Source organism: Brachionichthys hirsutus, chromosome 22 (genome assembly GCF_040956055.1).
Source record: "Brachionichthys hirsutus isolate HB-005 chromosome 22, CSIRO-AGI_Bhir_v1, whole genome shotgun sequence".
Classification (NCBI taxonomy): Eukaryota; Metazoa; Chordata; class Actinopteri; order Lophiiformes; family Brachionichthyidae; genus Brachionichthys; species Brachionichthys hirsutus.
In genome coordinates, this window is record NC_090918.1 from 7,098,760 (window position 1) to 7,112,893 (window position 14,134).

At 42.5% G+C, this 14,134-nt stretch overlaps 3 protein-coding genes and 1 non-coding gene across 4 annotated transcripts in view; 2 read left to right on the forward strand and 2 right to left on the reverse strand.

Annotated features, from left to right (window-relative positions):
* Positions 1-781: 781 nt before the first annotated feature.
* Positions 782-854, reverse strand: trnak-cuu (transfer RNA lysine (anticodon CUU)). The gene has a single exon. It is a non-coding gene; the product is annotated as a tRNA-Lys (tRNA).
* Positions 855-2,280: 1,426 nt separating this feature from the next.
* Positions 2,281-6,679, reverse strand: klhdc10 (kelch domain containing 10). Its single transcript, XM_068755336.1, has 9 exons — positions 6,589-6,679; positions 5,053-5,274; positions 4,796-4,950; positions 4,545-4,693; positions 4,376-4,460; positions 4,060-4,126; positions 3,939-3,986; positions 3,670-3,809; positions 2,281-3,448 (listed from the first exon to the last, which is right to left on the reverse strand). The coding sequence occupies exons 1-9, from the start codon at positions 6,677-6,679 to the stop codon at positions 3,239-3,241; spliced, it is 1,167 nt and encodes a 388-aa protein (XP_068611437.1). The 3' UTR covers positions 2,281-3,238.
* Positions 6,680-7,089: 410 nt separating this feature from the next.
* On the forward strand, positions 7,090-10,869 carry zc3hc1 (zinc finger, C3HC-type containing 1). The gene is made up of 10 exons (XM_068755267.1): positions 7,090-7,223; positions 7,772-7,874; positions 7,956-8,106; positions 8,206-8,289; positions 8,401-8,528; positions 8,760-8,899; positions 9,068-9,356; positions 9,439-9,642; positions 9,750-9,962; positions 10,109-10,869. The coding sequence occupies exons 1-10, from the start codon at positions 7,090-7,092 to the stop codon at positions 10,181-10,183; spliced, it is 1,521 nt and encodes a 506-aa protein (XP_068611368.1). The 3' UTR covers positions 10,184-10,869.
* A 477-nt stretch (positions 10,870-11,346) lies between these two features.
* Positions 11,347-14,134, forward strand: part of ube2h (ubiquitin-conjugating enzyme E2H (UBC8 homolog, yeast)) — a 10,573-nt gene continuing 7,785 nt past the window's right edge. The window contains exon 1 of the mRNA XM_068755102.1: positions 11,347-11,572. Coding sequence (XP_068611203.1) covers positions 11,520-11,572 — 53 coding nt within the window. The 5' untranslated portion in view covers positions 11,347-11,519. The remainder of the gene's footprint in view (positions 11,573-14,134) is intronic.

Sequence of the window (14,134 nt, forward strand, 5' to 3'; positions counted from 1 at the left end):
CTTCTCACTTTCCGGCCATTCATTGCTTTTGATAATGTACAGCTGATTTGAGGTACGAACCATTATCTCCTCTTTCCTATTGTATCTTAGAAAATATTATAAATAACTTTTTGAAGTTTTGTGATGCGGGAAGTGCATGAATTTATACAAGAGTGCTCCTTTTATACACACAGACGATACTAATTATAGTCGGCGGTTAGCGTCTTGTTTGTCTGTAGCAAAACATCTCAAAAAGTTCTAACAGATTTCAATGAAATTTTTATACGCTCAAGATTTTTATTAATCACACATTTTCTCCCTATAGAAAGTGTTTTTTTTACAGCAGTATTTCTACTTTTGTTGAGCTCTTGTACATATTCAACCCATTTTTCTTTGTTTTTGAGTTTCTGAACTGCATCTGATTTTCTGTCTGTGTGTAAGTTGTTGCTCAATAAACATAATTATGAAGATTTATATCTTTATATATTTCACTGATATAATAAATGAGGGGAGGAATAAAGTCAATAATAGATATTTAAAAAAAATTACTGCTTTGATTTTTTGTTTTTAAATACAAAAGCCAAAATATTAATTCAAGTTGGTTTTCCTTTACGTTGTAGAAAATAGAGAAGTTAATTTCTCTGTTTTCGTGTTTTTTAACGTTCGTTTCTTGACACAGAGGATGGATGTGATTAGAAAGGTTAGAAAATAAGAGCACAAGATGTTAATGTCGAGAAGATTTGGTGTTTTAACACCAGAATGTTCAGCGCTCTCTTTACCTTTTATCATGGTAAAACGATGACGCCCAACGTGGGGCTCGAACCCACGACCCTGAGATTAAGAGTCTCATGCTCTACCGACTGAGCTAGCCGGGCGAATAACGGGAGACTCACAGACCTATTTAAGTGACTCAACCTTCATTTTTAGTGATCGTTAAGTAGGGCGCTACTTACACGCATAAATAAAGTACCTTTCCGTGTCACGCCCCCTCCCGCCCCCCGGAAGGTGACAGACAGCATTTTACCAAAACGGATGGAAACGCATTGCGTTCATTGGCAGAATGGTGGAATTAACATCACTGTACCGTGATGCAGGAGTCAGAAAATAACAGAGTATGGTGACAAATTTCAACTGAATCTAAGCGACACTGAAATCTATGGACTCTGTTCTTGTCAAGCACGGTGAGAATGAATTCTTATTATTTCAAAGACTAAGTTTTTGGTGGCATTATGTGTAAATTAATCCTTAATTTCACGACTATTCCTACATTGTACTTATACAGCCCACGTGTGATAGGCTGCAAACTAATTGGGAGCTAATTAGTCGATTAATTAATCGGCAGAGTGTTCACCACGGAGGTTTGAGTTGTTGATTGTACACTATGATTCTCTATGTCACTTTAGTAGTTGTTCATTACCGTTTTCTTATTTTATTTGTGTTCTTCATTTCCACTTTTTTAACGGATTCAACTGGTCGTGTGTCCCAGGGTGGTTTGTCTGAGGACTCGAAGATAAACACAAAGCACGCGTAAACCAGAGATGACGTGTAGCGTCATGATTGGTCTACTAAGTCATGTGGGCGTATTAGACGGAAAGGTCAGGCAGGAGAGGCATGGAGGCAAAATCATTTCATTCATAAAACAAATGTGAAATGGGGAACCAGGAAACTATTTACAGAGCGCTTTTATTAACAGTACTACAATATGATATTCACGCAAGCTACTCTGTACAACATTTTATTAGTCATGTTTAAAATTATGTCAGAAAGCAAAGGGTCTCTGACGTTGATATAAAAAGCGTGTAACGCGAACATGCAGAAAGCAGTTTGTTATGCATAACAGAAAGGGGAAGAAGTGCAGTCAACATCCCATCGTTCAAGTCACGCTTTGTATCGTTTGGTGTGAAAGAATCTCATTGGTTAAACAAAGGAACTTAAATTAAGGAAGTGCTTTTAGTGCGAGAGAAAAAGGCAGCATCCTGTCCTGAAGCCCACTCTGTCTGGGCTGCAACAAGAACATCCTTAAACAGACGGGGGAGAAAAAAGGGTTTTCAATTTTAAATACTCTGTTTTTGTGAACTTTCATCCTCATTTTAAAATTTAGAGAAGGCACTGCAATATAAACTCATGACTACAGAAACTCTTACACTCCTGTTATTAATGGAGCGGGAGTAAAAAGAAAAAAGCATGAACAGAGTTAAATCTTTATTCAAATAAAAGCATTTTAAATACTTTAAAGAGCACCAAATTCACAGTGATGTGTGCAATGGTTTGGTACACAAATGAGTGTCGACAAAACGGATTCAATTTAAACAACAATTATCACTCGGCTGCAAAAAAAAAAACGTCAAACGGGGTAATGCAGGAATTAAGCATCGGAGATGGAGCCCCTTCTTACAACATACACTGTTTCTGCATGTTGAATCAAATGCATTATTTATAACATGCCATAATTTATTTCTAAATGTTTTTCTGTCCCTCCAGGCAGGCACTAGTTATTGACAGTAAAAGCCACATCATTAAGTTGAAATAAACAAACATCAACCATAAAAACACATGAAAATCAGTCTATGCAATTTTCAAGCAACTCTAAGTTGATTTTTCTACCGGGGTAGTAAAATAAAAGGCCTGCCTGGAACATCACGAAAGACAAATCTAAAACATTAAAGCATGTCAGAAGTCATGAAAATTAATGGGGAGATTTAAATTGAATTTATGTGCTAAAGTATGAACGCTGGCATAGTCCTTTGGCAAAACAACTGACTGACAATCTCCAGAGGGAAATTATTTTGCTCATAGGAGCCATTAAAATCCTCATTTTCCACAGACTCAGGTGACGACAGTAGCTCCAGAAAAAATACTGCAGTCCTTCAAATAAATATACAAGCAATTTTCCTTTTCTAAAAAAAAAATGTGATTAGTCAGTGTTTGAAAGAACGACATGGCAAATTTGTTTTTCCCCAATGTCGCATCTGGATGATGGGAATTTGTATTCAGCAAGACAAAAAAGGCATCATGTAAGGAACAACGGTGGGGTAAAACTCCATAAAACATTCCACAACGATTTTCTCTATAGTCACCAAAATGGCGTAATGTAAGAAACACGGAAAGAAAGGCATCCCATAGTTTTTGGTTTTAAGGCGGGGCTACATTAGGCCTGGGAGGGAGAGGGCATTTTTTTCCTGGGCATTCCCCCGTGATTCAAATTCTGTGCTCTGTTATTTATTTGCCCATCCCATTTGTCCGTCCTCCCCTGCGCGGCCTATTTCAAACGTTCAATGAGTTCCTGTGTGAGGCCCAGGTTGAGCAGCTGCATGGCTGGGAGTGACGTCAGGTGGGGGAAGGCCTTGAGGAGCTTCTCCCAACAGAGTTCCAGCAGGCTGGGCACAGCCAACCAAATCTTAAACAAAGAGCCAGTCCTCTTGTTCTCGTGGATGTTCACCACGCCACCGTGGATGTACATGCATCCGGCCTGGGGAAGAAGGGAAGAGAGAGGGAAGTAAACTTTATGTACAGTGGGGAACTTCTTTACAAAATTTAAAATCAGAACTTAGATCGGAATAAGAAGAGCTAAACTGTAGCAAATAAATGGATTTCAATGACTAGATTACTAATTACTTTTAATATATAACATTAACAAGACAACAGTACAGGTCATTGACTCCATGTGTAAATGGGGAACGCTGTACTAACTGGGGTGACGGCAGCACAGTGGAAGTAAGCCGGCTCAGGCATCACTGCTGGTAGTTTGTTCCACTGAAAGGTCTGCAGGTTGATCTTCCACAGATCGGCTAATATCAGTTCCCCGTTGTAACCTCCACAGATAAATACATCTAGAGCAGAGAGACATTTATAATAGACCCTCCGACAGAACGCTTGACGTGTCGCCATCACCGGCTTAGCATGCAGATGCAGGACTTTGAATCAGATGGCACCGGTTGCATTATTAAAAAAATACTCACCACTTCGTATTTGCACGCAGCTATGGCACCTCCTAGGAGCAGGATATCCTGTCAAAAACACAGACATGCTTTAAAAGGTGCGAATGAGGTTGGCTAAATGATGACATATAGAGATACAGACCTATTTTATCATGAGGTTTAGTTGCAATTTCCTCCCAGGAATTGGTCTCCAGATTGTAAGCATGTATCTAATAAGGAAGGAATAGTTAAAGCCAGTGTTGACAAAAATCCAGACACAGCTGACCATTTCTATTCCTAAGAAAATCTCTTTTTCACCACCAGGTGTGCTAGAGAGATTTAAAAAAAAATACAATACATAAACCCATAAAAATACAGCTTATTCAGACTTTCAAAGTATTTTCAATTTGAATTTCTTGCAGACAAAAGCAGCTTCCTGTGTTTCCTGAGTCTACTCCTCATGGTGTGGTAAGTAGTACCTTGTCCAGTGGGTAAGACGTCCAGGAAGTTCCTCCTCCAAGAATGTAGATCCTCTGTCTGTCATGTGCTATTTCATGCCTGTACCTGTGACACACACCACCGCACGCCACGTCAAGGAGTTCTCGCACACTGCAAAGATCCCCAGCTTAAAGCGTCGTCAAGGCCTACCGTTCCTCAGGGAGGTCGTCGGGAGGGTTGTTGGGCTTGAGGTGGATCCACTCCCTCGTAGTCAGGTCCAGCCTGTGCAGGTCTGTGCTGTAGATGTAACCCGTAGTCCCTCCAAACACATATAGGAAACCGTTTATGATAACCATTGCCTAAAAAGACAAAAAGATATGGAATACCCGACAAGTAAGACGTGGTTCCATTGGGATTTTGAAAAACTCGAAATTATGGCCCGTTTGATTCTGTCAGGGTACCTGTCCATAAATCCTGTTGGGCTTCTTCCCCCTACAGTTTAGCAAAGCCCATCGCTTGTGCTTCACGTTACAAACATGGACGTCGTTTCCGTTATTTTCACCGAAGGGGATCCCGGTGCCTCCAAAAACAAGGAGGTTGTTTCCGTGCAAAGCGGCTGGAGAAACACGTGCGACACGAAACGTTTAAAAGATCGACCACAACAATAACGAGTCGATGTAAGAAACGAAGCCTTCTAAGCTATTAACCGAAGTTTCACCTGACATGGACGCCAGCTCTGTGGGCATGTAGCCCTCTGTTCGAATCTGCTGCCAGCAGCCTGTGGCAAAGTGGTACCTCCAGAGCTCCCTGAACAGCGGGTAGTCCTCATTCTCAGAGCCTCCCGACTCGTCATAGTCCGGATTGTACCCTCCAAACACATACAGGTTAGTGTTGTCTGCGACACAGCGATGCCCACTCCTGGCAGGGGGGTTACGATGACCTGGAGGGCGGAGGAGCAGAGTGTCATGACACGAGGAGCACGATAGCAGGCGCTACAGAGAGATGAAACACTGCATTAAAAACCTGTATTAACTACAGAACCTGAATGCTTCGGTAATTTGAAAATCAATATTTCACAAGCAGATGTAGTTTTGAATAGAGGAGAAAGGGGCCATTTCTTCATGGTACTTGCAGCAGCCTTGAACTAGGTTAGATAGTAATAATCTGTAAAGGGGCAAAAGTGTGGTCAAAGGAGCCAGATTTTGCAATGCTCACAAAAAAGTTGGAAAAATATATAACTCGACTCCTTAAATCTAAATATATTCAAAAAATTTCAAAGACGTTTCTTCACTTCATGAATCCACAAATTTTCAACACAATCTGTGAAGTAGATTTCTTTTGCTTGTGTGTGTGTAAACCTGCAGACAAACAAACTCCCAAAGAAACAACTACTGAAAACATAGTTACGCACTTCATAATGGCCTGGTTAAACACAGCAATTCAGTGACGATGCAGGAGGAGGAAATGCTGAAATTTAATAACATAAAACATGATTCAAATCTAATATTAGAAACATCTGACAAATGAGGAAGTTTAGCACATGGACAGTTTCAAAGTACCGTCGCAAAACAAACAGTTCAGTATGACACCAGACTGCGATTCACTGCCACACTTCTTTCCAGAAGATTCTATCCAAACATATTCCGATCAAAATTAAGAGCATGAATAAATTACATAAACGTCCAAATATTTTCAACAGCAGATTTTGGCATATTATAGGAATGGACTTTACATGTCTTTATGCGTTTATTGAAATATCAGACCAACTAGATAAGTGATAAACAACATAAAATCATGTTCCACACTAACTATTATGGTACTCACAGTGAATATCCCAAACTAAAAATAAAAAATGTGTCTGATCGTTGTGGTAAACTAGGTCATTTCATGTTTTTGCAGCGAATCGAGGATGTACAGCAGCTATAAGACTATTATCTGTTACATGCAAAAAAAAAATAATAATAATAAAAGAGACCAGGGTAAACAACAGCAAGTTACCGCTATGGCTAGTGTTCACTTTGTAATGTTATAATTGCGAACAAGTTCCAAAACACAGCCATGCATTACTGCTCGGTGCTAGCGGGGACGACACACTCATCTTGTCCAAGTAATCAGACGGCGTTTAAGCTCTTAAAATAGGAAGTTAGCACATTACGCGGCGCAGACTAACTCTGTCGCACATACTTAACTCGCAAAGAGGCACAAGGTGAAGTTTAGGCATTGTTAGCATGTATTGCTAATGTTGTTGACCGACCTGCTAACGTTTCACGGTGCGGCGGCCTGCCTGTCAGCTTCTTAAAATTATTCAGCTGGTCTGGACTGCGAGTGCCGTCAGCGTCCGACATCGTTCCGCGTTACAATCCAGGCCTAAATAATATAACATCAAATAAAATCATCTGCTAAAGTGCTGATAAACCATTATAAATTACACCGCATCCCAGTCACTTTGAAGCCATTCTGGAATGCTTCCCCCTGGCCACGGGCCCTCTGGACCAATCAAAAGGCGCGTTGTTAGGACGCTACGTTTTTAGAGATGGGCGTGACGGCGCGTGTCCCCGAAACAGCTTCTTTTTCATTTATTTATAAACCATTCTCATTTATTATTATATTTCACTTCCGATATATTTCTCCAATTATATAAATAACGATTGATTTATTTCTAAATCTGAGATCAGTATCGTTCACGCTTCTCCGAAGCGGAACTGAAGGTTTTAGGTTTGATTTTCCGGGGAACGACACTAGAGCCGAGCCGATCATGGCGACTCTCGGCGGAAGTCGTGGGGATCGTCTCGGCACCTCAAATCATCAAAAGTCTTCGCTTGTATCTCCAGAGAAAGTTCGCGAACTTCTTAATGATGGCGTAGCGACGTTAGATGGACAACACGGCAGGTGCATATTCCAACGGTCTTATACTACTCGATGAACAAGTTGTCAATAGCTAGTCCGATTAGCCACTTAGCTTTCGCAGCTCTGCTAATCATCCTTTCGCTGCTTTTAACGGGTCCCAAGGGATCTCCGGGCCCGGACTGAGACTTATTATTAGTTCGTTCTTGTTCTTATTGTGCAGCGCGTTTGACCTTGCAGTTTGGTGATGATAGCCATTGTCCTCAGTAAGAGATAATGGGGTGGGGACTCAAAGTTTTGCTGTTACATTGTTCCCTTGTAGTTTGAATTAATATGTTGGCCAGTTTCTGTTCTGCTGCCCAGCCATAAAGGCAGAGTGAAATATACTTGGACATCTTTTTCTGCGTATAAATCTTTGTATACCATATAATCGATCCACAATTCATTACTTTCAGTTTCTGTCAGATTTTGCAGGATTATTAAAATGAAATTAAGATTCTTACATTGTGCGGTGTGTGCATATATTAATATATATATATATATAATGACATTTTTAAACGTATAAATATGTTTTCCTTCTCTGCGGATTTCAGTGGAGAGAAAAATTTTCAAGATCCGGAAGTAAAAAGCAACACTCAAGCACCGTGTGAGGTGACAAACAAAGAAGCCTTCTTCTCAAGAGTGGAATCCTATTCGATATCCTTTCACTGATTCTAACTTACGAGTACTGCTGATGCATGTTATGTGACTTAAGTGAAATTTCCCTTAGCATAGCACTGTGTGAAATGGACAGGCAAACCCCGGATATTGTCCCCGCTGATATGCGCCAGGTATGGCTGGATCAACATTGGCAGCGATATGCTCAAGTGCTGCAGCTGTCAGGCGTTCCTTTGCGCATCACTACAACCAACTTTAGACTTCAAAAAATGTGAGCAAAAATGAAAGGTTTATGTTCAGCGAAGGATATGCTGATGTTGTCTGGCTGCCAGAAAATTAAAGGTCACACAACTCTCTCTTTTTTAAATAGATGAATCCCGCATTGCAGAGTTATCGAGTCAGCTTCAGACGCAGCATGAGAAGTTTTGTCCCTGGCCAGATTTTCCATGTCCGGGTAGGAGCAACTAATACAGTGATGTTTTGCAGACACTTATCTTTTACGTGATTTTGTCGGTTGATCTGACTTGAGCGGTGATGATCAAGGTGAGTGATGATGTCGTTTCAGAGCGTTTCTGGCTGGTTCCGGCCGCTGAACCATCAGCACTTCTCGCTGCCTTTTTGGGGCGCTTCCAGGGTGCCTGTCTCCTTGCACAGCAGCTGCCAGCCATGAAGCCAGAGCAACTGAAGTCTATGGTGAGGCAGGAAAAGACTTGCTTTTGTATACATACGAAAATGTAATCCAAAACATTATGAGCATTGTTCATATTGCCAAACAGGCCTGGGGGGGGGGGGGGGGGCGGGGTGTATGTTTTTAGATTCAGTGTCTAAAAACATGACCCTTGCGTACCACATGCATACTTAATTTATAAAAGAGTAGCATTTTTAATTGTTCACTTGCCACTAAAGATAACTCTCCCCTTGCAGTCACTGACTGAGGATGTTGTCAGCGTTATGCTGCAGCTCATCGAGGAAGAGCAAAAAAGAAAGGGAGGGAGTCCATGCTCTGAACCGTTGGCTGTCCAGGTGGCTGCATGCATTGTGTCTCTCTGTGGCTGGGCGGCGAGGTGAGAGGAAACCCATTAAAGTCCGCAGTGATGTAGTAGCTGCATAGGAGAAAATGACATTTAATTGCGGGTTAGGTCACATAAAAATCAAGCGAAACGTGGCATGAAAATGTGTTGGTACGCCTCACCCGATCAGAAATGCCTGACTCATGCGTTTCTCAATCTTAGCCCAGCTCTGAGAGCCATGAACCTGCCCATCCTCACCTGCTCATACTGTATGCGCAAGGTAGGCTTGTGGAACTTCCACCAGATGGACGGAATAGGAGGCGACGGCGACGGCGATGCCTCGTCAATCTCGGTGCGCCCCTCTACTCCGACAGTAGGTCCCGCCTCGGCGGCCACGCCCGACTTCTCGGGAGATCAGCCTGCTTCTGCCTCGTCCGCTCCCTCGTCCACTCCCGCTACAACTCCGTGTCGCATGAAGCTAAGAAGCCAGGATTCCACTCGCTCTGATCAGGCAGGCTCTAAATGCAATTGCAGCCTAATGTGTCAGATTGACATCTTTTTTTTTTTTTAACATGATCTGGTGTTCATTACAGGGTGAGGGCACATCCTCCCCTGCGGGTTTGCGTGCACGAAGCAGAGACTCCCCAAGCCCCAGTGAAGAGGTGCCGAGTCCTGTGACCAGGGGCAAAAGGACTGCAATTCGCCAAAGAGGGCAAGGGGACAACTCTGGGATGGATGGCGATGCCACACTGCTGCACCCGCCTAAACGCCTGTGTCTCTCAACGCTTGGCGGTCCAGTAAGAAACTAACATTAACTGTTGATTTTGCACCATGTCTGCGGTTTAATTTCGTCACAGGACCCAAAGACTACCAGCATTTGTTGACACTCTTCTCCTTGTTTCAGGACGAGCTCCTCCACAAGAGTGCATTTGATCCTCTCGCACAGCACCGGGACTGGTGTCCCTGGATTTCAGTCGGAAAGGAGAATGTGGATCCTGGAGCGATCCCATCTTTGGATGGAGATGCAGTGCTTCATCAGCAGGGCTGGAAGGCTGCTCTTGACCTCCTTCTACCCATGAAAAATAATCTTAACACAGCAGGAAGCAGTCCAGCACAGGCAAGCACAGACTTCTAAACGTTATTATTATTTTTAAACGAAGCTTCCTCAACAAAAAAGTGTCCCCATCGAGGGCGATGCATGCTCTGACACTAGATTTAATTGAATCAATAACTGACATTTTTCTTTTCTGTCTTTCCTCTCAGGGCCCTCGCGATAAATCTAAAAGGGTGTTCGCTATATTCCGACAGTGGCAGTTGTCCTCCTCTCTGTCTCAATAGACTGTTTCCTAAAGCACTGCAACACTGAATTGATGACCCGGCCAGCCCTCTTTCTGTGGTACCGAGTCTGTTGTACCAATGACAAGAGTGTCGTATCAATGCATGCCATCCCATAAAGTATTGTTTACAATCCCAGAGTTTCTGGAGTGAAAATAAGTAGATTTTGTTTTTTTTGGGGAAGTTGTGTGTCTGCTCCGAAGAGATGGAATAATATGTGAAGGGCGGTCAAGTGGCGTGAAAACATTTCAATTCTTCACCATAAAAGTTGGGATGAGCAGCAAAGTGACAGGGGCGTGTCTGGATTTCTGTGGAATCCCTGATTGGGAGGGATTGTCAATTTCCTTGACACTGGAAAGGTGACTCATTTGAGGGAGTGGTAAACAAAAACCTATGATTACTGAAAAACTGAGGAAATCGTCTACATGTGTGTGTGTGTTGTGGATATGAATTATGTTTGGGTAGAATAATCCTGTTTGTAGTTAAATGTCTTTTCATTTAGTCAGTGCTAAAATCTTGCTTTCTTGCAAGGCCGGTAGAACAATGTGCCATGAAATTCTTTTTTTAGAATGAGACTAGTAATACCTGTAGTTTATTTAGCTTTTCTGTGACATCTAATTGAGTTTTCTGCATGTGCTTCTATCTTCATAGAGTTCCCTGAAAGTGTTGAATAAATTGCTCCTCTGAAAGTTTGCTTCACCTTTGTTGTTCCACTTACAATTCAACTGTAAAATTCTTACCCAGTTGCTTCAGGATTTCTAGTTACACAACACAATTCACACAGACACGATTTCTAAAACGTTGTTACGGAAAGATTGCCTTTGTATACTGTATTACTTTAAATTCAGTTACCTGAGTTGTGTTTATAGACATTCTGACAAACAGGAAAAAAAAATAGCCAGTTCTTCAACAATGACGACAGTCGCTTCAATTTAAGTTAAGAATGAATTGTAGTGCTACATGTGCGTCTTATATTTTACATTAATTGTACATTTCTGAATGGAAAACGATGTAAAAGGCATTTCCACGTTTCAAGCAAATACATTGTATAAAAAAAACTACAAAGATGGCCACTTATTTTGACGCTTTGTCGCACGTATGTGACGTGTCCGCGGAGTGATCCTGCCTTGTCAACCATGGCTCAGAACGCTGAGAGGCAGCGAACGGCGGAGGTGAACGCTAGCTCAGACGGAGACGCTGAACTGTCGAGACGTTTTGTGGCGAACATTTCCAAAGGCAAATGTTAACTTTCGGATAGTACCGTGTGCTAGACTGTCTAGCGTTTCGTAGGCTAGCTTTCCGTTTCATTTGCTGGCGCTCTGCGGTGGGAATAGCGAAAATGTCGTCTCCGAGTCCGGGTAAAAGGCGAATGGATACCGATGTGGTGAAACTGTATCCTTTCTGAACATAAACAACAGTCTCCGGATCGCTGTTTTTGGGCAGCGATGCCCTGCTGAATGTGGAAATGTGATGCGATGGCTCACCTGTTTATTGATGCTGCTCGCTAATCATGCTAACCCAAGGCGGAAGAGCGATTTCATTGTCAGTGAAATTAGTGTTTTGTGTAAACAACGTTTTTGCTAGCAAAGCCAAGCGTTAGCTATTTCTGTCCTGCGAACCTTCAGTCCGGATATCGGGACAGCTGTGCGAGCTACTAGTGAGCTCGTTCAACTGCCCTGTTAGCATTTTCCCCAGTTAATATTTGTAACTTTAGCGTTAGCTGGCTTGCTAGCTACCTATATATGAATAGAATAACTATTATAAAGCCTGAGCACACGCTAATGTTTAGGAATGTCTTTCACCAGAGTCCTGGCAGCAGCTAGCAGACATTACATGAACTGGATTCAGCCCATTTTGTTGTTTGCAGGAGAGCGAAGTTAAAACTGTTCCCCTTTTTACACGTTGACACAGGAGCTTGTTTACATAACGTAAGGCCAACGTCAGCTGGAAATGCTGCTGTCTTTTGTTGTCCTCCTTTTATTTGTGTCGCCACTCTCTGTGTGTGTGTGTTTAAGAAAAAAAGTTTTATTGCGTTTGGCACTTGAAACGTTGCCTTACAGGCGCTACTGAGCTGACTGGCTAGGCTTGCTGGTTAATTTCAACATCAAAATGGCTACCTGGTCTGTGTGTCTCAAATACATGGAAGTCTTTAACTTGTGTCATCTCTGACTGGATTGATCTTTAGAATAATTTTTTGGGGGGATTGTAACTGGAGCATCGCAGCTGTGGCACGCTTTCCACATTTCAACATGTAGGTGTGTTCTGTTTTTTTTCCAGGTCTTTGTCACCATATCGAGTAATTTCCAGCTGATTTGCTTTGTTTTGTTGCCCTTGAGCCTGATGGACGTAGCTCTGAAGCAGATCGCTGCAACGTCCGTGCAATGGTTCCAGAGGGAACGGCCTGAATAAGTCGTTTTGTTTCTGTCCCAGCACAGTGGAAGCCCAGGTTAATGATTGGGTCGCCTGTTACTAGCCGGAAACCACCAGAGAGTGGTGGGGGGGGGGGAGGGACCTGGAACAGCTGATGGGGATGGAAGAACAGCTTAGTCAAATATGGGGCTGAAACTGGGCTGGGCAAAACAAACCAAAAAGAAGGGAAGTTGTCCCAATAGGGTCACTTATTTCTTTATTCTGGTTTAAATGAAATAAACTCAGAGACTTGCAGGTTTGATCATTAGTTTTAGATTAGATTTTTGATTTTAGTTACACATCACATCTGATTTCATTCCACATCCTGCCTCCTTTTATGAAATGGCATGTGGCTGCAATATGTGAAAGAAACCTCAGGAAGGAACAGATGGTCACTTTTCTCTTATTTTAGGCCTGTTGGATAAAGTGTTGCGTTAACATCTTCTAGCAATCAACATTGCTTCACTGAGCAAGTTGCTGACCCTACAACCTGACGCCGTTTACGCCTCAGGCCATTGCATTCATGGAATACTGATAAAGTATGACGGAACACTGTAGTTTTTACACTCCTTCTTCTTGAGCTACCGGATTGGCAGGCAAGAGCAGGTTTTTCTTTGTGTGTGTGTGTGTGTGTGTGTGTGTGTGTGTGTGCATCACCTGCTAAATACCGTACGATGACCTTTGTGTATGAAATGATCACTGGGTTTGTGTTGGGTGTAACGCATTCATTTTCTGCAGCCATTGTGGAGAGCTGAGAATCCAGAATGGCGAACATCGGAGGGGGGGGGGGGGGGGGGATTCATGTAGATGAATGCGATGACCTTCCCTTGTAGCATAGCTGGCTTTGAGCTTTGTCATAAACTATGATTTTGGTTTGTGCTTGTGCACCGCTTAATAAGAGGAAGTTGTAAAGAAGGCATTATGTGTTGAGTTACCCCGTTTCCTGTGTGTATAAATACCCTTTGTAGATTTGTAGTCCTGGCCAAACTGAGTGTTAAACCTTAAAGTAGAGGACCCGCGTACCTTTTTTGGCTTCTTACTATCAACTCTTACTCTTGGCTGTGTTAAATTACCGAATGCCTTTCAGTGTGGATTGAGGTTAACAAACATGCGCAAATTATGTTGTCTGAAAGACGTGGAGTTCAATAAGTATAATTGTCTAAATATACTGCAAATAGAAGTAGTCAAACCAGAGTGAGCCGTGAGCCTGAAGATTTGGGTTGCGTATCTGTTCGTAATGCAAAGCACACGTAGCAGAGGGACGTCTATGTAGTCTCCAGTTGTGCTGCGATGTTTCTGCTGAACCTTCCAGGTGAATTAGTAGTTTCACATTTTGCTCAGGTATCCCTTTGTCACCGTGACACAGAGACTGATCAGTGACCTGGTCTGGTGCGGCTGCAGAAAATAACAACACGCTTTGTTGTCGAGAATTAATCAGAATAATTTACCGTAATAGCTCGGACGATCAAGCTAAAAAAAGGTTATTGAAAACATTGAAGCCGCACTATGCTTTCTTATGCTGGGGGGGGGGGGGGGGGGGAGAAG

What these genes read in the sequence shown, in the direction of transcription:
- zc3hc1 (XM_068755267.1), top strand. Translation starts at nt 7,090, where the DNA reads ATGGCGACTCTCGGCGGAAGTCGTGGGGATCGTCTCGGCACCTCAAAT. An exon ending in AACTTTAGACTTCAAAAAAT is followed by an intron (nt 8,107 to 8,205) that starts GTGAGCAAAAAT and finishes TTTTTTAAATAG; the next exon opens with ATGAATCCCGCATTGCAGAG. An exon ending in TCTCAACGCTTGGCGGTCCA is followed by an intron (nt 9,643 to 9,749) that starts GTAAGAAACTAA and finishes TCCTTGTTTCAG; the next exon opens with GACGAGCTCCTCCACAAGAG.
- klhdc10 (XM_068755336.1), bottom strand. Translation starts at nt 6,679, where the DNA reads ATGTCGGACGCTGACGGCACTCGCAGTCCAGACCAGCTGAATAATTTT. An exon ending in AGAGCTGGCGTCCATGTCAG is followed by an intron (nt 4,951 to 5,052) that starts GTGAAACTTCGG and finishes GTGTTTCTCCAG; the next exon opens with CCGCTTTGCACGGAAACAAC. An exon ending in CCAACAGGATTTATGGACAG is followed by an intron (nt 4,694 to 4,795) that starts GTACCCTGACAG and finishes TTGTCTTTTTAG; the next exon opens with GCAATGGTTATCATAAACGG.